Source organism: Lissotriton vulgaris, chromosome 1_1 (assembly GCF_964263255.1).
Source record: "Lissotriton vulgaris chromosome 1_1, aLisVul1.2, whole genome shotgun sequence".
In the NCBI taxonomy this organism is placed as follows: Eukaryota; Metazoa; Chordata; class Amphibia; order Caudata; family Salamandridae; genus Lissotriton; species Lissotriton vulgaris.
In genome coordinates, this window is record NC_141685.1 from 1,136,392,408 (window position 1) to 1,136,415,070 (window position 22,663).

The 22,663-nt window shown below is 46.4% G+C and overlaps 1 protein-coding gene across 1 annotated transcript in view; it reads left to right on the forward strand.

The window, feature by feature from the left end:
• Nucleotides 1-18,501, forward strand: part of SKIC8 (SKI8 subunit of superkiller complex) — a 40,565-nt gene extending 22,064 nt beyond the window's left edge. The window contains exons 10-11 of the mRNA XM_086963817.1: nucleotides 10,473-10,551; nucleotides 18,273-18,501. Of these exons, the coding sequence (XP_086819943.1) occupies nucleotides 10,473-10,551; nucleotides 18,273-18,362 (169 nt within the window). The 3' untranslated portion in view covers nucleotides 18,363-18,501. The remainder of the gene's footprint in view (nucleotides 1-10,472; nucleotides 10,552-18,272) is intronic.
• The last annotated feature ends 4,162 nt before the right edge of the window (nucleotides 18,502-22,663 follow it).

Genomic DNA, 22,663 nt, shown 5'->3' on the forward strand with positions numbered 1-22,663 from the left:
CAGAGTGGGTGTTCCAGGGTGGAATTAAAGGTTGCTAAAAAGTTTAGTTCTGAGTCTAACATGAGAGGGTCGGAATATTCTCAAACCTCCCTCCAACATTATTTCATCCACCACTCCCCTTTCCATTCATCAACTTCAGGTTCTTTGATATGGCACTCCTTTAGAGAATTTTAAATTGCCTTTCCTTTAACTGTAAAACCCCCTTACTCTACCTTAATGTTACCATTCCCTAAATCCTATAAACTCATTGTTACAGCTTAATGCTACCCTTCCCTGAACTAGAAAACCTTATTTCCCACGCATGCTACCCATCCCAGACCTCCCAAAAAAAACACAACTCCTTGATACTACTTTTCCCTGAACCCTAAAAACTCCTTACTACCCTATACCACTGCCTTTGCCCGAACCCTAAAAAACACTTAGTGGTATCTTTCTTTGAATTAAAAAGATTCCTTACTACTTAGCTGTACCGATTCCCTGGGCCCTGAGAAACCCTTACTACCACTTAATGCTACTTTTCACTGAACCCTAAAAACCCTAATTATAATAATCATTGAGCCCTAAAAAATCCTTACTACCCCTTAACTCTACCCTTGTGTGAAGCCTAAAACCCTTACTATGCATTAAAGCTACCTATCCCTGAATCCTAAAAATCACTAACTACCCATTAACACTTCCTTTTCTTGAACCCAAAATCTCTATCGCTACTCATTCCTGAACTCGAAAACCCCGAAACTACTTAACATTACCCTTCCCTGAACCCTAAATTCTTCTTACTACTCTCCCTGGACCCTAAAAACTCTTACTACCTTTTAAAGGTATTCTCTGCTAAACCCTTATTTCCCCTTTACGCTACCATCCCTGAACCTAAAGAACTACTCCCTAACGCTAACTTACCCTCACCCCTGAACACCCCTAACTATCTCTTAATGCTAGCCTTCTCCGAACCCTAAAAATCTCGTACTACCCCTTAATGCTGACCTTCCCCGCTCCTTAAGAATCTCTTACAGCCCCTTAACTCTACCCTCATCGAACCATAAAAACCAGATAATACCGTTACCACAACTAGTTTTCATGATCTTTCTAAAATTTAGAGATAAACGTGAAAACATTGTTTGCCTCTTTTTCTACAGTTATTGGTGTAAAATTAGCACTAGCTTTCACTTGTGCTCTAGCGTTAAATAAACTGAAAACGCCCTTCACAGGATTTTTTTTTTCTTAACCCGCTTCTCACATACTCTAAATGACCTTCAAAATAGTATGTCAGTGAAAAATATAACACACCAAATTTTAGTGCACAACTTATTCTATGTTTTTCTTAATAACGGGCCTTTTAGGTAAGGTAGACTTCCCTTTTTAGGTCTGACTTGACAGCACAGCTGTCTGTAAGACCTATTTTTAGCAAGTCTTTAAAAAATGCATAGTGGAATTTGGCTTCGCTCCACCCATAGGAGCATTACTGTCTCACCTCATGCTCTCAGCTGGTGATGTATAATTCCGCCTTCCAGGAAGAGCTTCCATTAGGATGAACAAGGAATAATTCTAAATCTGAAAAATAAACTCCACTATGTGTCACGTTTATTTTTTAGGTCAAAGAGTACCAGACAGTACAGCGGTCTGGTTTGCTAACAACATCTTGGGGACTTTAAGAAAGCTTCCCTGGGAATGCATTCCGCAATTTCTTACCATTGGCATTGTAACTCACATCTGCCTGCTTTCTATTTGCTGCCTCTATTTGTTTTATGCTGTCCAGCTTGAATTCATTCCTTCCGTTGCCCAAACTCTATTTACTGTATTCTTTCCCCAATAATGGATTTCTGTAAAAAGCCCTTTTAACCCTTCAGGGCGGCGCGGATTTTCGCGCTGTGCTGAAGGTTCTAATGAGCCTATCGGCTCATGACGGAACGGTTCCGTCATGAGCACAGCTCAACCGACGCTTATGACGGAACCGTTCCGTCATGAGCATGGAAGGGGTTAAAGCTTGTTCTCATCTTGTCACATTTGCTGTACATTCAAAGGCAGAGATCAAATGTCAGGTTTTGTCTTCCAGGGAACTTGGCGTTTACTGTTCTTTCTCTGACTTCAAAGTGAGAGGATATATGTGGCAAGCGTGCTGGCTTCTGAGAGTGTGCTTGAGGAACACTGTATGATATTTTTTTCTAGCAAACAACAACATTTTAAATGTCTACTAATGACCTGTGCAGATATTTCAGAAAAAACTAGAAAAGCACAAATAAAGCAAATTTTTGGCTAATATTGAAGTGTGGTGGTGGTAGATATGGGGGTCTCTAGTTGGCAGAGGTAGGTACCTTTGTCCAAATAGGGACCCTTCTTCCTAGTCTAGATAAGGGAGTTACACTCCTAAAATAACCTCTACTCACCCCCTTGGTAGCTTGGCATGAGTAGTCAGGCTTATCTTAGAGGCAGTGTGTAAAGCATTTGCAAATAACCAACAGTAATACAGTGTAAGCACTACAAAAGGACACCACACCAGTTTAGGAAAATATCCAATATTTTTATATACTCGAGGCAAGACCAAAAACGATAAAAATCCACAATATAGTACTTAGAAATATTCAGTTATCAAAATAACCTTGAAATACAGTTTCTTGAAGTCGATAGCTCCGTCCGGGGCTATTACGGCGTCGGGAAGCCCCCCAAAACAGTACCTTTTAGAAATGCAGGGTGTCGGTGACCTCTCATTGAGCTTCCGAAAGCACGGCGTCCGCAGATGTCTGTTCCAGAGGTCGGTGCAGGAGTCGTCGGGTCCTCTAAGTCACACGCGTTGCAGATCGCGGTTGAAGTCCGGAGCGCTGGCGTCGGGTGCTGCGGTGCGAAGTGCAGTGGTGCGGCGTGCAATGCATTCAGGTCGCGGTGCGAGCAGCGGCTTGATGGCGTTGTCGGATGGAGTCGTCGCAGAGACCAGGTTTGCGGTGCCAAGTGATGCGGTGCTTGTCACTGTGCTGGCTGGTCATGGTGCTGGCTGGTCACGGTGCAAGCAGCGTCGTTGTTGCTGATGTGCTGTAGTCGGCTGACGAACTGGAGACAATGGCGTCTGTAGGCCTAGGCTGCGGTGCGGGATGTGGGTGGTGCGTCATGTAACTTTACGAGTGGTGCCCTCTAACGCCGGATGAAAGAAGCGGCATCGATTTCGGCATTGAGCGGTGGCGTCTGGGATACCACAGCGGCAGCCTGAAGCGAAGCAATGTAGAGTGCAGTGTCCACATGTAGAGGTGCGGGCAGCGGCTCGGTGGCGGCAACAGCAGCCGTCGTCTGTGAGACCAGGGTCGTGTTGCAGCAGTACCCTTTGTGGTGCCTTGAGGACAAGGAGACGGCAGCAGCGTCGTAGACGGCGTTGGGTTGCTTTTTCTTTTGTTGCAGCACAAAACAGTCCCCATTGCTGAGGACAGAAGGACTTGAAGTCTTTGCTGTACCTGAGACTTCTTGAACAGGGGGGTAAGCTCTACCTCAAGTCCTTGTAGAAACTCACAAAAAAAGATTGCAGAAAGTTCAGACCAGTCCTTTCACTGCCCAAGACAGAAGCAGCCACTGCAGTCCAACACAGCAAAGCACTCAGCAAAGTGGTAGTTCCTCCTCACAGCTCCTCCAGTTCTTCTTCTTTGAAGTCTTATTGGTCAAAACGAGTTCTAAAGTTCAGTGGTTTGGGCCCCTCTTTTTTTTTTTTTATAGCCCAAAAGCTTTTGTCATCTCGGGCAGAGAAGGTCTGTGCCCAGCCAATACCTGTTCTGCCCTCTCCGGTGCGGCTTCCTGGCAGGAGGTGGAGACTACATTGTCAGAGGCAGACTTGGCCCATTCATGTGAAAGGAAACCCTTGAAACCACCTCTGTATGTCATCCCCTTTCTTGTACTCTTTACCTACATTCTTGGGGATGTGCACAATCCTATCTGCCTGCACTGAAGAGTTGCTGTCGCCATCCCTGCTGGACTTGCTCCTCAATTCCAGCTCCTGGAGCCCACGCTCATGGTCTAATACCATCCTTTGTGACTCCATCTTGAACCTCTCAAGCTCTATCTCATGTCTCCTAGCTCCCCTTCTGTCCTCCAGCTCCTCTGGGGACAAACCACTGCTACCTGTCTGGGAGGGACCCACTCCCAACAGCACATCTACCCTAGGAGTAGGCTCCTCCGCCTCCCCACTAAAATTTCCAGACTGTTTGCTGGCATGTCTGGCTGCTATCCAGGCTCTCAGCCTTTTGTAGCTTGTCCTTCCTGGTGAGGCCTCTGACATGGACCTATAGGTTTTTACAAAAATCTTTCAACTCCTTGACTTTGTAGGCTTCCAACCTGTCCTCCTTAAAGGCTACCTCTAGAGATGCAAGTGATGATGCTGCTGTGTCCGGCATGATGCAGTAGGAAGTTAAAGTTCCAAAACGATATGATCGCAAAAATAGACCAGCAAAAAAAACTGTATGTGGCACCTTATCATCTGCGATATGGTAGTAGTGCACACCAATCGCTAAGTCAAGTGCAAACACAAGTCTTCTCCTCACCGCTGACAACCAACGTTAGAAATGGGGGTCTCTAGTTGGCTAAGGTAGGTACCTTTGTCCTAGTAGGGACCCTTCTTCCTTGTCAGGATAGGGGAGTTACACTCCTAAAATAACCCCTGCTTACCCCCTTGGTAGCTTGGCACGAGCAGTCCGGCTTATCTCGGAGGCAGAGTGTAAAGCTTTTGCACATAACCAACAGTAATACAGTGTAAGCACTACAGAAGGACACCACACCAGTTTAGAAAAAGATCCAAAAATGACAAAAATCCACAATACAGTACTTAGAAATCTTCAGTTATCAAAATAACCTTGAAATACAGTTCCTTGAAGTCGATAGCTCTGTCCGGGCATATCGCGGCGTTGTGAACAAACAATTCCAGTCATTTCTGGCTGACCGCGGTGCCGCAGGCCAGCTACAGTGTCAGGAAGACCTGCAAAATAGTACCTTTAGAAATGCAGGGCATCGGCAACTCCTCGTTAAGCTTCCGAAAGCGCGGAGTCGGTTCCGGAGGTCGGTGCAGGAGTCGTCTGGCCCCGGAAGTCGCACGTGTTGCAGATCAAACTCCCCGCAGTTGAAGTCAGGAGCGCTGGCGTTGGCAGGCGTCTGGTGCGAAGTGCGATGCCCTCAGGTCACGGTTCTGGCAGCATCAGATGGTGTCATTGGTGAGACCAGGGTCGCAGTGCGAAGTGATGCAGTGCTCGTCACCGTGCTGTCGGGTCAAGGTGCCACCGGCTGACGAACTGGAGTCTATGGCTTCGGTAGGCCAAGGCTGCTGTGTGGGATGAGGGTGGTCCATCGTGTAACTTTAAAAGCAGTGCCCTCGAACCATGGTGCAAGCAGTGGTGTTGTCGGGGATACCACGGCAGCGTCGTGAAGCGAGGCAATGCGTAGTGCGTTGCCCAAAAGTCGCTGCGAGCAGCAGCGTTGTCAGCGAGACCTGGGTCCGCTATCTGCCGGTGCCTTCAGGGCACAGAGTCTGCATCGGGTTGCGTTTTCCTTCTGTTGCAGCACAAAACACACAGTCCCCAGTGCTGAGGGCAGAAGGACTTGAAGTCTTTGCTATTCCTGAGACTTTTTGAACAGGGGGCAAGCTCTACCTCAAGCCCTTAGAGAAACTCACAAAAATAGGTTGCAGAAAGTTCAGTCCTGTCCTTTCACTACCCAAGTCAGAAGAAGCCACTGCAGGCCAACACAGCAAAGCACCAAGCAAAGTGGTAATTCCTCCTCCCAGCTTCTCCAGTTCTTCTTCTTGGTCAAAAAGAGTTCTAAAGTACAGGGGTTTGGGTCCCTCTTTTTATAGCCCAAAATCTTTTGTCATCTCAGGCAGAGAAGGTCTGTGCCCAGCCAATACCTGTTCTGCCCTCTCTGGTGTGGCTTCCTGGCAGGAGGTGGAGACTACATTGTCAGAGGTAGACAAGGCCCATTCATGTGAAAGGAAATCTCCTCCCCTTACTCTAAATGCAGCCCAGTTCTATTCAGCCCTTTTGTGACCCACCTAGACTATCCAGAGCCACTGCCCCTCTCCAAATGCAATGGTCGTTTTGATTGAAGATGTGTTATCTGTAATGGCAGTACGCTACCACACCATGCATACTTCACTTTATCCCACTTCACTCTACTCTGCACCACTGCAGTCTTACTCTGAACCACCCACACTATGCCACTCGTCCCTGCACTGTACTCTGCAACACTTCACTCTACTCTGCACCGCTCTACTCTAGATCAATGCACTCTGCCACACACTACACTGCTATGCGCCGTTTCATTCTTCGCTACTTCACTCTACACTCCTGCACTCTGCCAGCCTACTCTGTGACACTGCACTCTACGCCACTGCACTCTACACCAATGCAATCTACTCTGTACCATGCCACGCCTCTCCACTTTGACAATCCACTCAACACCACTGTACTGTATTGGGCACCCCTCCACTCTGAAAAAATCTACTCCCCACCACTAAACTTTGCTCTACGCCAATGCACTCCATGCCAATGCACCCTATACCTTTTTACTCCAAACCAATGCACTCTACGCCACTGCACTCTATGCCACTATACTCCCCAACACTGCACCTTACACAACTCTAGTCTACTATAAATCCCCTATACTCTGTGCCACTGCTCTCTACACCACTCTACGCCACTCCACGCCAATGCACTCTAGGCCACTCTACCATAGCCTCTGCACTTTGACAGTCTAGTCTGCAACACTGCACACCAATCTACTCTGTGCCAATCTGCTGTATGCCACTGTACTCTACGCGACTCTATTCCACATTTCATCCAATGCACTCTACTCCACTGCACTCTATGCTACTCAACGCCACACTACATCCAATGCACTTTATGCCTCTGCACCACTCTGCTCTGCACAGCACTTTACTCTATGCTTATCTACTAAACTGCACTTGCCGCCACTGAACTGTACTCCACTCTTCTCTGCACCACTCTACTCTACTGCACTCTGAGCCATTGCACTGTACACCAATACTAAACTCTACTCTGCATCACTCCACTCTATGCCACTGCACTCTGTGCCAATCCACCCTAAGCCACTCTAATCTACTCTCTACAACTGTACTCTGCACCACTGCACTCTACTCTGCACCACTCTGCGCCATGATAAAATGAAAATGTTTTGCTACCCTGCTTGTGTTTTGTTCTTATGTTAAGTCAGCATTCGGGGCACCATTTTAAGTTCAGCTGCCATTTAGAATCCTGCCATGAGCTGCGTATTCCCCTCTCAAGAAGCAGGCTGTGGAAGTCCCATGTACTCTAGGTTAGGCCTTGCTCTGCTAATGAATACACTGTTCTTATGAATGCATTCCTTGCCCATAGATAGAGGCTTTCTCCCACTACCCTAGCGGTAGACATGAACAGAATGACCTTGGTATAATGATCATGTGTGCCCGGCCTCAGAGTTGAAACTCGTCTTACTGTACTTCTTTACTTTAGCTGCATTTGCTAGTAGATGTCCCATTAGGGGCGGGACATTTGTGGTTCAGAAACATACATAATGTATCTCTGTTTGCTGCAGTCAGTCCCTCTGCTGCCATCCTAGGAAGCTGGTCAGATTGCACCCCGCTCAAGTGTACCTTTTATTTGTATTCTCTACTGTCTGACCGACTCTTCATTTGTATGGAAGGCTGAGAGGTGGTCGCGAGTGACCCGGTGGCTCTAATCAGGTCACTTCCTTCAGCCATTCCACTCTGCACTACTGCAATCTACCCTGTGTCACTCCCACCACTCTGTTCTATGCCACTGCGCTAAACGCCAGTCTACCCTGCACCACTGCACTGTACACCACTATACTCTGCAACACTCTATGCCACTGTGCTCACCGCCAGTCTACTCTGCACCACTGCAGTAGTTTATGCCACTATACTATACTCTACGGTATGCCACTCTACTTTACTTCATTGCACTCTGTCACTTTACACCAATGCACTCTGCCACTTTACACTGCACTCTATACCATTCTACTGTGCAACACCATAATCTTAGCCGCTTTACTCTGCGCCACTGCACTGTACTTAACACCACTCTACGCCAATACACACCCCATTACACTCAACATGACTCACCTACTGTGAACTATTGCACTGTATGCTTCTCTGCTCTGCACCACTCTACTCTATGCCACTGCACTCTTCAGTATTACACTCTACACCACTTCACTCTACGCCACTCTATTCGGCAACACTTGTCTCTACTCCACTACTCTATGCTACTGCACTCTATGTTGCACCACTCCAGTCTACGCCACTGCGCTCAATACCACTACTTTATGCCCCAACATTCTACCTCGCACAACTCTGCTCTACACCACTTCTCTCTACTCTGAAACAATTTACTCTGTTCCAATGGACTCTACTCTGCACTACTCTACGCCACTGTGCTGTAAGCCACTCTATTCCATTCTGTGCCACTGCACTCTACGCCACTCTACTCTGCACCATTGTACTCCACTCTACGCCACTGTACTCTAAAGCACTGCATGCATTTCTTGCTCACTGCCATTTCACTTAAAACCAGTGCACTCTGTGCCACTGCACTCTAAGTCACTATACTCTGCAACACTACACCCCTGCTCGCTACACCATTGTGCATTACGTTATAGCACTCTACACCACTCTACGCCACTACTCTCTGCTACACTCTACTGTGCAAGACTTCACTCTCTGCCACTTAACTCAACACCACTCTACTGCACGCTACGCCACTACACCATTGCGCTCTACGTTACGGCACTCTACACCATTATATTCTACTCTTCACCACTGCGCTCTACGCCACTCTTCTCTGCACCGCTCTGCTGTATTCTACTGCACTCTACTCTGCACCACTTAACTCTACGCCACAACACATCACACAACGCCAACTCTAAATCTATTCTGCACCCCTTCACTCCATGCCACTGCAATCTACACAAGTGCACTCTACCCTGCACCACAACATTCTACACCTCTTAACTCTTCTCTGAAACAATATACTCTACGCCACTGCTGTCTACTCAGTACCAGTCTATACCAATGCACTTTACACCACTGCACTGTACGCCAACTACTTTGTACCACTGTATTTTACACCACTCCACTCTAGAATACTCCAATCTATGATGCTCGATTCCATTAAACTCTACTCCTCTCTACGACGCTCCATGCAGCTCCCTCTATGCCACTTTGTGCCACTTTATTCCACTCTGTTCTACAACAGACTAACTCCACTCCTCACTCTATGTATCTCCACTCAGTCACTGTATGCCACTCCACACTCTGCCGCTACGTTCTACGGCACTAACTCTACATCACTCTGCCATTCCACTCTACTACACTACTCCACTCTGCTTAATCTACTGTGCCCTACCGTATTCTACAACACTCTACATAACACCCTCTACTCCACAACACTATTCCACTCGACTCTACGTAACTCCCTACACAATTCCACTCTGCCACTCTACTTCACTCTGCTACTCTACACAACCATACTACCTGCTACTGAACTCCACTTTACTGCACAACACTCCACGCCACTCTCCTCTACCCCACTAACTTTTAGCCATTCTGAACAGCAGCCACGCTGGTGTACAACACGGATAAAACCTATTGGCAAGGGCAGTATTTTTATGTTTGTTGGTGAATTAAAGGCAGACTGCTGGTTTTGCTAACGCTTGTTTCATCTTTTGCTTCATTTTCATGTAGTAGTAGTACACCAATTAGCATTTCCTTGGCCGTTTTCAGTTTATACCAGGTTCCCTGACACAGGTCAAAGTGTCTAAAATGCAAATTTTACCTGATTTAAGGGTTTATTTAAAACTAAACAATTTTCTGAACACAGCCATGTATCCTTGGTTCGGCATTCATGGTGTAAATCTTTTAGTCCTATTCTGTGCATAATTTCGCCATCTAGTGGTAAGGTCGGGAAGTGTTAGTATTCAAAGCGTTTTCTTACACTTTAACGAACAGATCTTCCTATTTGAGGATTTTTTTTACACCTCTCTGAAAATAATAATTCCGTTAAATTCCAAAAGTGTGTTGCCTCACTTAACTAAAATCCACAAAGTATAGGGGTTAACTTCATATACAGAGCCCTGAAGTGACAAATATGTTTGAATAGATAATTCTATATTGTAAAAGATCATGGCTACCTTTTCTGAAAAGTTTTTAATGACTTTGTGTCACTGTTCTAATTGACCTCTAATAATTGTTAAATGAATGTTGTGTGCTGTGATTGTGGCTCTTCAACTTAGTGAAACATGCCTCTTTAAACTTAGGTGATTATATTTAAATAAAAGAAAAAAAGCCCCAACTGCTGCTGAGAAGTTGTCCTTACTATTTGTAGGATGCAGGACGGTGCATTTTGAAGTATGCTCACAGGATGCAATATGACCAGTTACCACGATGGCTGTTTTGTTCATTAAAGACTTGAGTTAATTTTTTTAATTTTTTTTGCTTCTAGTTCATCAGACAAAAGTGTGAAGGTGTGGGACGTTGCCTCCAGGACCTGTATCCACACTTTCTTCGATCATCAGGATCAGGTATGCTTTAATCTGTGTATTTCTCTTTGTTTGTTTTGGTCCTTGGTCTCTTGGCATTGGAACGTGCAGGCAACATCTTCTGAAGCCTGGAGTTGAAAAGTGTTTGGTTCACTTTCAGCTCAAAGATGGCTATTTAGCACCTCATTGCTTTTCATTTTGCTATTTTATTGCATATGGGGAAGTACGGTGTGCATAGATATATTTCTTTGCACCATCGCCTATGATATGGAATTGTTTTGAGACTCTGTCGGCTGCGTTTTGGGTCATTGCAGCTCTGTATCTGTGAAGAGCTACACAATGGAACGCCAGTCCAAATATCACTTTTTACAAGACATAGGGAGAAGTTTTAGTAAACTTGTCCCCTCTGTAGCTGAAAAAAGGAGTGCACAGCAGGATTGGTTGCACAGCAGGATTGGTTGCATAAGTAGTTCTCTTTTGTTATATAGCTCTTGTATGGCATGCAGTTGTCACTATTTTGACATTGTAGCAATTAACCCATTCTGGAGTGATTGCAAACAAGCCTTTATGTTTGAGTCAGAGAAATTGTGGTTGCATGAGTCTATATATGAAGATTTCGTTTTGATGCACGTGTTCCTGACGTGGTCTGTTCATGTCATTGCAAATGCAGTATATTTGCTAATGTTTAATGGTTTGTGAAATTTGCAAGCTTGCTTCTCATGCAGCGTTTGTTTCAGGTACATGAAAAAATTGTAGCATGGTGCAGACATGCCAACATTTTAGGGCAGGGAAGTGGTAGATTTCAAAATAGAAATTGGGAGAATGTAATTTCCCCATTGACTTCTATTGCAGAAAATGCAATTTCAGGCGGGAGACAGCTAAAGTAAAGCCTTTATTTTTTTGCTTGATAAATCGTGTTTTTTCAGTCTGAATCAGGTCTATTGGCATGTCTGCATTTGCTTGTGCACCCAATGGCCCAATTGTCTCAATCCAAACTCTTGCTGTAAAGCGTCAGAGAAGCTTGGGAGGCTTCATGGTGAATGAAGCATGCCAGAAGTCCTATATTGTAGAAGGCCTTTTGTTGGTTTATGTGCTTGTTTGTGAAATAGGTTTCTTTGATCTAGTCCAGAGTTTGTTAAAACAAGGATCTAAAGCTCAAAGAGTGAAGTTTGTATGGATTTCCAAAAGAAAGTTGTTTTGTATTTGTCTTATGAGCATGGGCTGGAAGTTTTTACTGGCCTGAAGTCAGAAAGAACTACCTCACTTCTAAAGCAGTCTTGCTTTGATTTTTGTGGGTCTCCGCATATTATGCACAGTGCTATAAAGGTAATCCAATATGAAATGGAAAGCCAAAGAAGCATCACAAAGCCAATGGTAATGTAGTCTCAGAATTTAAGATGCATAAACACCCAAGCGCCGACTTTTGGATCCATTGCATTTTGTTTAAGAAGTTTTGCTGCTCCTGGGTAAAGCCTCTTTGCTTCGTCTAGGTAAGGGAGTAGGACTGCTGTGGCTTCTACTCTGCAGAATATCTGCCTAGGGAAAAGTCCCTGTTAGGATTCTGGGCATATTCATATATTTCAGTAGTGATCTGTGTTTCGGGTTTCAAAGTTAGGCCCATGCCTGGGAGGGTTCTTGGATTTTTGTTTACCATGTGTATCTGAAAGAGACACGTTAGTGATAGATTCCTTACCTTAGAATATCCCAAGGCGTCCGACTGGATCCGGAAAGTTTTGCCTAGCAGTACCCCTGCGTGTCAGTAGGTGGCGTCCTGCGGCTCCGCTTCTGTCACTGGCATCGTAAGCGCCGAGATGACGTCATGGAGACTACTTAGGCACCACCCATGCATGCTGACGTCAGTTCTTTCTTTTTCCGCGCCAGCAAGCGCAGATCCGGATAGAGCACATACCTAAGTCACTTTCTGACTGCTTTTTGAGAATTTTGTCTCACCCCTTGTTTCTCCTGGTGCACGTAGGGATGCCTAGATTTAAGTCCTACGTGCCCTGCTGCCGTAATATCTCGGTGGCAGACCCCCACAATATTTGCCTCTACTGCCTAGAGACTGATCACGACCCCCGGGCCTGCCGGGACAGTCGAGCCATGGCCCTGAAGGCCTTGAGGGAGCAGCGCCGGAGTTGCTGGAGGTCGGCACTCGTCACACCGCCGCTCCAGGTGTAGGGGCCATTCCTGGGACCACTCGTGGGACCAAAGTCGTTGCTCCTCGGGCTCCAAGTTTCGCCCTCAGATTACGGTAAGCGATGCCATAAAAAGAAGTCGAAGAAGCGTGTTCAGTCTCCGACGTCCCCCCGCCGCTCCTCGGATGCAGACGAGGGAGACCGGGTTTCTGCCCCTGGAGCGTGGGAGTCCCGCGGCCTACCCGGGTCCATCGGCGACTCCCGAACAGGTGCACGAGTTTCTTGCTGCCATGGACCGCCTTTTTAGGCCTCGGGCTCCCTGCGGTGCGCCTTTGGCCCCCCCCCGGTCCTGTGTCCAGATCCTGTTGGCCCGTAGGCAGGTCCAGCTTCGGTGCCACAGGATCCTACTCCATTGACTCCGGCCCCTGCGCCACAAGGTCCAGCGCTGCCAGCTCCGGCCCCAGCGCGGCCCTCGGGTCCGCCGGGGGTACTGTTCATTCCACCCTTGCCCCGGTTCCAGGACCATTTTGTTCCTACCTGGGACCCGCATTGAGAGTCGGTGCCGGTCCGGCCCCGGCCGGCGCCGTTCTTTGCGCCGTTTCCGACTTAGTTTGTCCCTTCTCCGGTACTGCAGCCACGACTGACCCCTCCGAGGGGTCCGAGGACCCTCTTGCCCGACAGTGTGACTCCAAGCAGGATTGGGTGGACAACCTGGAGGATGCAGGCGACCTTGATGTCTCTTCTGACCAGGGGTTTGCCTCTCCCCCGCCTACGATGGAGGAAGGTGCTTCCTACACGATGGTGTTCCGTCGGGCTGCTGAGGCCTTTAACCTCAACCTCCCCACATTGGCCCTCAAAACTAACCTCCTCACGAGGTGCTCCAGAAGATGTCTACTTCGTCTGAGCCGTTGCTTCTCTTCAATGACGCCCTTACTGAAGTCCTCTTGGGCACTTGGTCGCGGCCGGCCAAGGGGGCCCCTGTGGATAAGAATGTCACCAGATGCTACCGCTGGCGACTGGTGACCCTGCCTTTCTGACCACTCATCCCATGCCTGAGAGTCTGGCCATTCAGGCCTCTACATCGCACACTGCCTTTCCCACAGCCCCACCGGATAAGAACTCTAAGAAACTGGAACAGTTTGGTAAGCGGTTGTTCTCTACGGCCAGTTGGGGCTGTGGGTCGGTGAGCACCACCTGCTTATTGGACCGCTACTCCCACACAGTATGGGATACTGTTGCTCAGGGGTTGCCTCAGTGTCCTGAGGAGGTCCAGGCTGTTCTTTCTCAGGTGATTGCTGAAGGTAAGGATGCGGCTAAGTTTGCCATTCGATGTGGTTTGAGCACCGCCGACTCGTTGGGCAGGGTGATTTCTACAACTGTGGCGTTGCGACGCCATGCCTGGTTGCGTTCGACTGGGTTCTCGCCTGGTGTCCAGAGCTCGCTCATTCTCTTTGATGGCACCCGCCTGTTTGGCGATAAGGCAGACAGTGCACTTGAACGATTTAAGGACTCACGGGCCACAGCCAAGTCCTTGTGTCTTTCTGCAAAGAACCCGGCCACTCCTGGTTTTCGTTCCTTTCGTGGCCAGGGCAGAGGCACCCAGGCACGTTCCTTCAACAAGCCTGTGCAGAACCAGCCTCAGTGGGGCCGTGGTCGCGGCTTCCGCAAGGGCGGGTCTGGGAATTAGCGTGCGGGTCAGTCCACATCCACCCCTGCTGCTCCTACCTCCAAACCTTCCTAGTCCAAGCTTCGTGGAACACCCCACGCCGGTAGATGGCAGGATCCGATACCACCTCCCCCACTGGCGCGATATCGCATCGGACAAGTGGGTGCTGCAGATAATCCGCAAGGGTTACTCCCTTCCCTTTCAGTCCTCCCCTCCAGCCATGCCACCTCAGTGCCATCGCATTTCGGGGGATCATTTGGTTCTTCTCCAACAGGAAGTCACGGCCCTCTTGACCAAGGGGGCCATTGAGTGCGTTCCCAGGCAGGAAGTAGGGAGGGGTTGTTATTCCCACTACTTTCTGGTCCCCAAGAAGGACAAGGGGGGCGTGCTCCCCATCTTGAAACTCCGGGACGTCAATCGCTTCCTCTGGAAGGAGAAATTCAAAAACTGACTCTGGCTCAGGTCCTGGCTGACCTCGACCCTGGAGACTGGATGGTAGCGTTGGACGCTTATTTTCACATCCCAGTCCTGCCGCCCACCAACGTTACCTGCGGTTCACGGTAAGCCAGGAGCATTTTCAGTTTGCCGTGCTTCCCTTCGGCCATACCAGCGCCCCTCAGGTGTTCACGAAAGTGATGGCGGTGGCCGCAGCTTGCCTGCGCAGGTCAGGGGTGTCCGTCTTCTCCTACCTTGACGACTTCTTGTTGAAGGCGGGCTCGCCCCAAACAGTCGTTAGCCACCTTCAGACTACGGCCGACCTCCTGCATCTGCTGGGGTTCTTCATCAACGTGCCGAAGTCACACCTGAGTCCCTCTCAGAAGCTCCCCTTCATCGGAGCGGTTCTGGATTCGACGCTGTTCCGGGTTTATCCTCCCGAGCAGCGAGTCCGGGATATTCAGGCTATGTTTCTGATCTTTCGGCCTCTATCCTGGGTTTCAGTCAGGTTGACCGTCGGGCTTCTGGGTCTGATGCCCTCCTGCATCCTGCTGGTGACGCATGCCAGATGGCATATGCGGGCTCTGCAGTGGGACCTGAAGTTCCAGTGGGCGCAGCATTACGGCAACCTGTCTGACAATGTCCAGATCTCGGAGGGCACTGCTCAACAATTGCAGTGGGGGCTCGCAAATCAAGATTGGGTCAGTGGCAGATCCCTCTCCCTTCCCTAACCGGAGCACACAGTGGTGACTGATGCGTCCCTCCTTGGATGGGGAGGCCACTTGGGAGAGGCGGAGATCAGAGGCCTCAGGTCTCCGGAAAAGTCCCGGCTCCATATCAACCTTTTGGAGCTGCGGGCGTTCCGAATTGCACTGAAGGCATTCCTTTCCTCTGTCCGGGGAAGTGTGGTGCATGTGTTCACGGACAACACCACCGCCATGTGGTATTGCAACAATCAGGGCGGGATGGGGTTTTGGACCCTATGTCAGGAGGCTCGGCGCCTCTGGACATGGCTGGCACATCAAGGCATTACCTTGGTGATTCAACACCTGGCAGGTTCTCTGAACGCCAGGGCGGACAAACTTAACCGCTGGTGCTTGATGGATCACAAGTGGTGTCTGAACTCGGACGTGGCACTAGGTCTCTTTCTGCAGTGGGGAGAGCCTTGGTTAGTTCTATTCGCCACTGAAGAGAACGCACAATGTCATCAGATCCGCTTGTTGAAATTTCCAAGGCGCCACTGGCTTGGCGATGCTTTTCGTCGCAAGTGGAGTTGCGGTCTGTTGTACGCCTTTCCACCTATACCACTTTTGCCCAGAGTGCTGAAGAAGATTGGGCACAAAGATACTGGTATCCCGAGCTACTCAGCATGGCGGTCGATCCCCTGATCCGTCTGCCGGAGATTGAGCGGCAACAGTTGACAGTTTTCGGACTTCCTCCCGCAGTCTGTAATGTTATTTTGGCAGCCAGGCGTCCCTGCGCTAAAACGGTATACACCTGCAGGTGGAACAAATTTGTGGCATGGTGCACAGCAAAGGCTGTGGATCCCCTTTCTGCCCCTCTTTCTGAGGTCCTTCTGTTCCTTCTATCTTTGGCCCAGCAGGGCTCTGCTCTGGGCACTATCAAAGATTATCTTTCGGCCATCTCCGCCTTTCTACAGCTTCCAGATCAGCCTTCTCTTTTCAAGTCCCCTGTTGGTAACCGTTTCCTCAAAGGCATTACGCATAAGTTTCCACCCGTGCCTTTCATAATCCCTCAGCGGGACTTGAATCTTGTCTTGACTTTTCTATTGTGCGCTCCCTTTGAGCCCCTTCATAACTGTCCCTTACGTCTTCTCACTCTCAAGATGGCTTTCCTGGTAGCTATCATCTCTGCCAGAAGTGAGTGAGCTCCAGGCTCTCTTCTAAACCTCCTTTCCTCTCTGCTCATCCAGACAAGATGGTTTTGAGGACCTGTCCTTCTTTCTCGCCAAAGGTTGTCACGCCCTTCCACGTCGGGCAGATCATCACCTTGCCCACCTTCTTTCCGCCTCCGCATCCCTCTAGGGAGGAGGGGAGGCTTCACCGCCTGGACCCAAAACGGGTGCTTGCTTTCTATCTGCAGCATACACTACAGTTCCGGATGGATGCAAAGCTCTTTGTTGAATACGTGGGGGCCAAAAGAGGTCGGGCCGTGCACAAGCGGACCATCTCCCGGTGGGTCGTTCTGTGCATCAATGCATGTTACTCCTTGGCTAAGAAGGAGCCTCCTCTGGGGCTGTGTGCCCATTCCACCAGGGCAACAGCAGCCATTACTGCCTTGGGACGCGGCGTTCCCTTGCGAAACATTTGTCAGGCAGCTATTTGGGCCTCGCTGCACATGTTTACCAAGCACTACTGCCTTGACAGTCAGGTCCAGAGAGACGGCTTGTTTGGCTGTTCTGTGCTCCGTGACTTTCTGGTGTAATCTTGTTCGCAGACCCACCACCGGGGTTGGTATTGCTGGGGTATCTATTCTAAAGTAAGGAATCTATCACTACCGTGTCTCTTTCAGATTCACAAGTTACTACTTGTGTAACGAAATTAACTAAGAGAAACTAAGAGAAATTAGTTAGTGATAGATTCTTTACTGACCCACCCATACTCCCCGTTCTGCGAACTGATTACTAAGGTCATCCCTTTCAGGGCCCTAGTTTTATGCACCAATGGTCAGTATCTTGTATGGCTCTGCGTTCCTGGCGCGGAAAGGCGTGTACAGAACTGATGTCAGCGCGCATGGGTGGCGCCTAAGTAGTCTCTGTGACGTCATCTTGGAGCTTTCTACGCCAGTGACAGACGCAGAGCTGCAGTACGCCACCTACTGACACACAGGGGTACTGCTGAGCAAAACTTTCCGGATCCAGTCTGACGCCTGGGGATAGTCGAAGGTAAGGAATCTATCACTAACTAATGTCTCTTACAGATATATTGTTACACAAGTAGTAACTTGTGCGTTGAGGGGTTAGATGCCCCTCCTATGTAGTAAGCCATGACTGCATATATTGTACCCAGGTTTGTTTCTACATCCAGTTTTTGTTTTTGTGTGGTGGTTTCCTATAAATTGCCAGGGTTAATGGTTTGCTGATTACCCTATGGTAGTGAAACAGGTTTGGTAATACTATGCTGGCCGTCTGCCCTGGTAGTCCTTTGAGAAAGACAGATGGTATTAAAATCTAGTCTTTCTTTCCAGGTCCTGTGTGAGTCAAATATACTTTTCAAAGAGCTTGTTCTTTGTAGTGTGATAATATGATAATGATGAAAAATTGTGCATGCATGCTGCAAACCTAATTTTGTTTTGGGGCTTAAAGGGTGTAACTTTCTACCTACAAGGTCTACATTTAATTAACCATAAATGGGTAAAAGGCTGAGTTTGCTGGCTGGGATTCCAAACGTGCCCATCAGCTATTTTTTCAGCTGTCCCAACGCTTCCAGTCTGATCCAAGTCCAGGGGTGCTTCCAGAGTGTGCATTTGCAAGGAGGCATTCATTCCTTTTTTCTTTTTTATTCTAGGTTTGGGGCGTGCAGTACAACGGCAATGGTTCAAAAATAGTGTCTGTCGGAGATGACCAAGAAATCCACGTCTATGACTGCCCAATCTAAGACTGCCATGTTCAGACTTGTCACCGCATCCACGTGGACCCAACTTATTTTTTTATATAAAAGTTCTTGTCATTCAGTGCTTGGTGCCACAAGGACACAAGTGTTTTGTTCCGTAATAAATCAAAACGACTGGCAAGAATACCTGTGTGGTGTCCCTACTATGTCCCGAGTAGGTCAAAGAGATCAGCTTTGCTGTCAGTGGGGTTCATTTGCTTTTACTGTAGTAGTCAAGATTTGTATAATCTTCAGTCTTACGACAATGTGAGACTCTGGGTGGATATTGTACTGAGGCAATGTACTACACATTGAGGTATTGTTCTTCTGTGTTCTGGAACAAGCTGGGAAGATCTTTAACTGAGGACCCGGCTTGCTGTTTACAGTGAAGTTTCTGAGATCAAAATGACCTGCTATCTGCCTGTTACTTTTGTGCAACTTCGGAGACAAAAACTACTGCCACAGACTTAAGCCACATCCAAACTAAGAAATAACTCTGGTCTTAGTAGCGCTTAGCTCTCTGGCCACACTCTTCAATATCTTTGTCATCCATAGAATTGACCTGTTTTACAGTCCCTTAGTCTTTAAGACTACAGTAGGATGAAGGATAGCAGCTACACCTTACATTTTCACTTTTTATGCCATCTTTAGAAGAATTCACTAATGTTTATGAGAATTAAATCAGCAAGTTACTCGGAATACAACACTATACTATCTAAGATTCCTATTTTATAATTAGAATGATACCACATCCCATGCCCAGGATGAATGCTGATCTCCCTGCATAATTTTTATTGTGGTTTAATTTGCATTATGTCATAGGAGTACACTTTGACGTGCATCCCCACAGACAGCCACACATATTCATCATACTCGTTTTATTAAGGTAAAATATTTTATGCCTTAAACCTCAAATTTTCAAAATGAAGGCCCTTTGAGTTTGTTGTTTTAAGTGACACATGCTAAACATACTCCTAGACATAGTGCCCAAGAGAGTAACTGAGTAGCCAAATCTTGAACCCCTACAAGGACACTATTGTGCAGCCTTATTTATTTTATTTTATTTTATTAATTCTATGTGTTTTCTTCTTCCCAAATCAAGATTTACTTTTCAAAGTTTGTTACCTGGTTAGTGTGATATCTCTTCTTTTTACCAGCCGATCTGAAACTTAAACTGTTATCACTACTCACCCGTAACCCTGTCTTGGGAAAGACCCGCCGTGACCACCTACTGGAGCGCACGACGGTCGAAACGTTGACGCATGTCATAGGTCCAGAACCACCAGGATCCCAATAGGAACACTAGGAATCCTTGGTTGCAAATCAGCATCTGCCCAATGAAACACTTGTATAAATTTGTACATAGGAAATCTTGTTACACTGTATATTCTTTCACTCATTTAGCACTACTCACCAAAAAGTCACGCTATTGCTCTGTTTCCGACGGTCTTATCATGCATTGTAGATTATCCGTGAATGAAGTAATTCAGATACAAAATGATTGAATTCTGTTATAAATTGTACAATATAATCTCTTGATCGCACAATTTTGTATTTTGAGCATTCATTTCCCAATTTAGGTGTGTACCAGAGAGTGCTTGTTGATTGCATTAATAAGCATTTTCAAAGTAATTTGTCTTACCCAACAGAACCACCTTTTTGCTTAACTAGAATTACATTTGGCAAAACAATATGCAATCAATCTCAATAGAGCCAAACAATCACCAGAGTGAAAGTCTTCCACTCAAATGGTTTGTCAGCGGTGGTGATCAACACCAGAACAATCACCTCTGTGAAAATCTGTGAGATTATATGCAGGGCCACTTGAATTGTACGACAGGAGAGGGCCAAATTATGGTGCAGGATGGAGTAAATTTTATGGCAAGAAAAGGCAAATTATGTGGCACAATGCAGCATTTTTTTAAACTAGCGTTTACTTCATTATTTTGTACTTTGTATGCTTGTTAACACTGTCTAAGCATTGGGTGCTCCTCATTAGTATCACTTTAACACACAAATATAGCAATAAGCAATAGAAAGGTCACTGGTCAACCTTTGCAAAAAGCCTTCCATTGTGCGGCAACAAGTGCTGCTGTGTTTTTAGTAGCTTTTGAACCTTTTGAGCTCTAAACTCATATTTTTTGTTATAATCTGCAGATTATGCAGCAGACGACGGATTATGTGGCAAATATATTATGTGAAAATCGCCATGGCCCCATTATCGTATAATTTCAGTGGCCCTGATTATATGTAACCAAATACCTGTGATAACAATTCACTGTAAGAGGGCTATTGGCCGTAACAAATGCTTTTCACAATAAATAAGGCAGGTCTACTGCCTTTGTAATTATTTTTCATAATAAATAGACACAATATCAATTGCATAACTTTTCCCTGCACGCCAATCAGGACTATTGGTGTTATCTTTGGCTTGTTGCCATTATCAGATCAGGCCTACTGTATCTGAGCAAAAGCTTTCCCACAAGGCAACCATCAAGAATACAGTCATAACATTATAGGGGCAAGATTGTTACCAACCATTACATATGGCAGTGAAGCACTAACGGGAAAGGATGTTGAAATAATAAATAAGGCTATATCTAAAACATACAAGTCACTATTTCGCCTCCCAAATAATACCTCGCCCGCCCAAATCAGACTTGAGTTCGGTCTAAGCAACCAATACTATGCCAATACTAAGGCTCAATTTATTAAGACCTGGAACCGGATAAAAAATGATCATGATAATCAGATATCGCAGTTATTAGGGAAAGAAAGAAATAATAACGTAAAGTCAACGGCATGGAACTATCTTAAGGAAGCGATAAATGAGTTTGCAGTTATTACAATCTGGAACAACACGATAAGTAATGTATCTTTCAAAAAAATAATGACTAGAACTGCAAATCAATTGTCCCTTGTAAAAGACAAAGAAAATATGACAAAAAGAAAACACGCTTGGACAGTAATAAATGGATACAACAAAAAGAAGGTTCAAGAATACTTGGAAACACCCTGGACAGAAAAAAAAAATTCTTCTTAAAGCAAGATTTGGTATTCTGCCGGGACTTTGTCACCTCCCCACTTGGAAAAATATGGAAACTAGCACATTATGTAGACTCTGTAGTAATGGCGAGGAGAACATGGTCCACCTTCAATGTATTTGTCCTGGACTCCAAAATGAAAGAAGATCTTTACTTAAATTAGCCTTTAATGTACGGGGAATAAGGACATGTAGGCATGCACTGAAATGCTGCCTACAATCAAATGATATAACTATGAACGCTACCTTTGTAATACTTTTAAAATGAACTAGTTTTAATGAAATTTAAATGAATTTCATGCTGCAACGATTAGTTTTAATTAGCATAGTAAATTTTATGTATTTGCAATATTGTAAGATTTTAAATAATCAATAAAGTATTAATATTATTACAGTCATAACATTACAAATGTATACACAATTACTGTTGGCAAATCAAAAAACTTTCTTGAGACTGATTAACAAGGATTCTAGCATAGAGCGAATCTGCAGTACCCACAGTTTGTCAGAGGAGATAACCAACACCAAAACCCCTGCCTACTTCGATAATCTGAGATTTCATGAAACAACATACTTATACATAGTTTCTAATACACAATAACAATACACCACCCTTAAATGAGTATTGACTATAATATTTGCTTTTGACAGCCAATACATCATGCCTACTGCCTTTGTAACATTTTTTTATTTAACTGCTCAGGATTATAGCCATGATTGTTGCCTTGCCACGATAACCAACTCAGTTCTGCTATACTGGGTATAAGCTTTGTCACAAGCCAAAAAGTGCAATACAAGCATGCTTTTTGCTGGAGGCACACAACTTCAGCCTAATCAAATACTGTACTTGGGGATACCAACATGTGGGCGGAGCTCACTCCGGTTCTCTCTCTCAGTAGTACTTTGAAAACATTTTTGGTCGATCCAGTATGGACAGTGAAAGCTGTGCTGTAAATGCAGGCATAAAAATGCCTGTGGATTACTATGGTACTGGGCATCCCGCACAGCTCTCACACAGCTGCACTCTGAAATCTAAAGCTAATGATGAAAAGGGGACCTGTGCTGCTACCAGAGAAAAGCAAACACTCTAAATGATCTGCTTATCTAAGACACTTTTAACAGTGCCATGTGGTACAACTGTAGGTTCAAGCGTCATTCTGTATGAGCTTGATATTTTATGCACATTAGTGAACCTCGTCTAGGCTGTCATAGCACTGCTGGATCATGCACCTGAATAAAAAGACACACTCATAGCTGCTTGGAA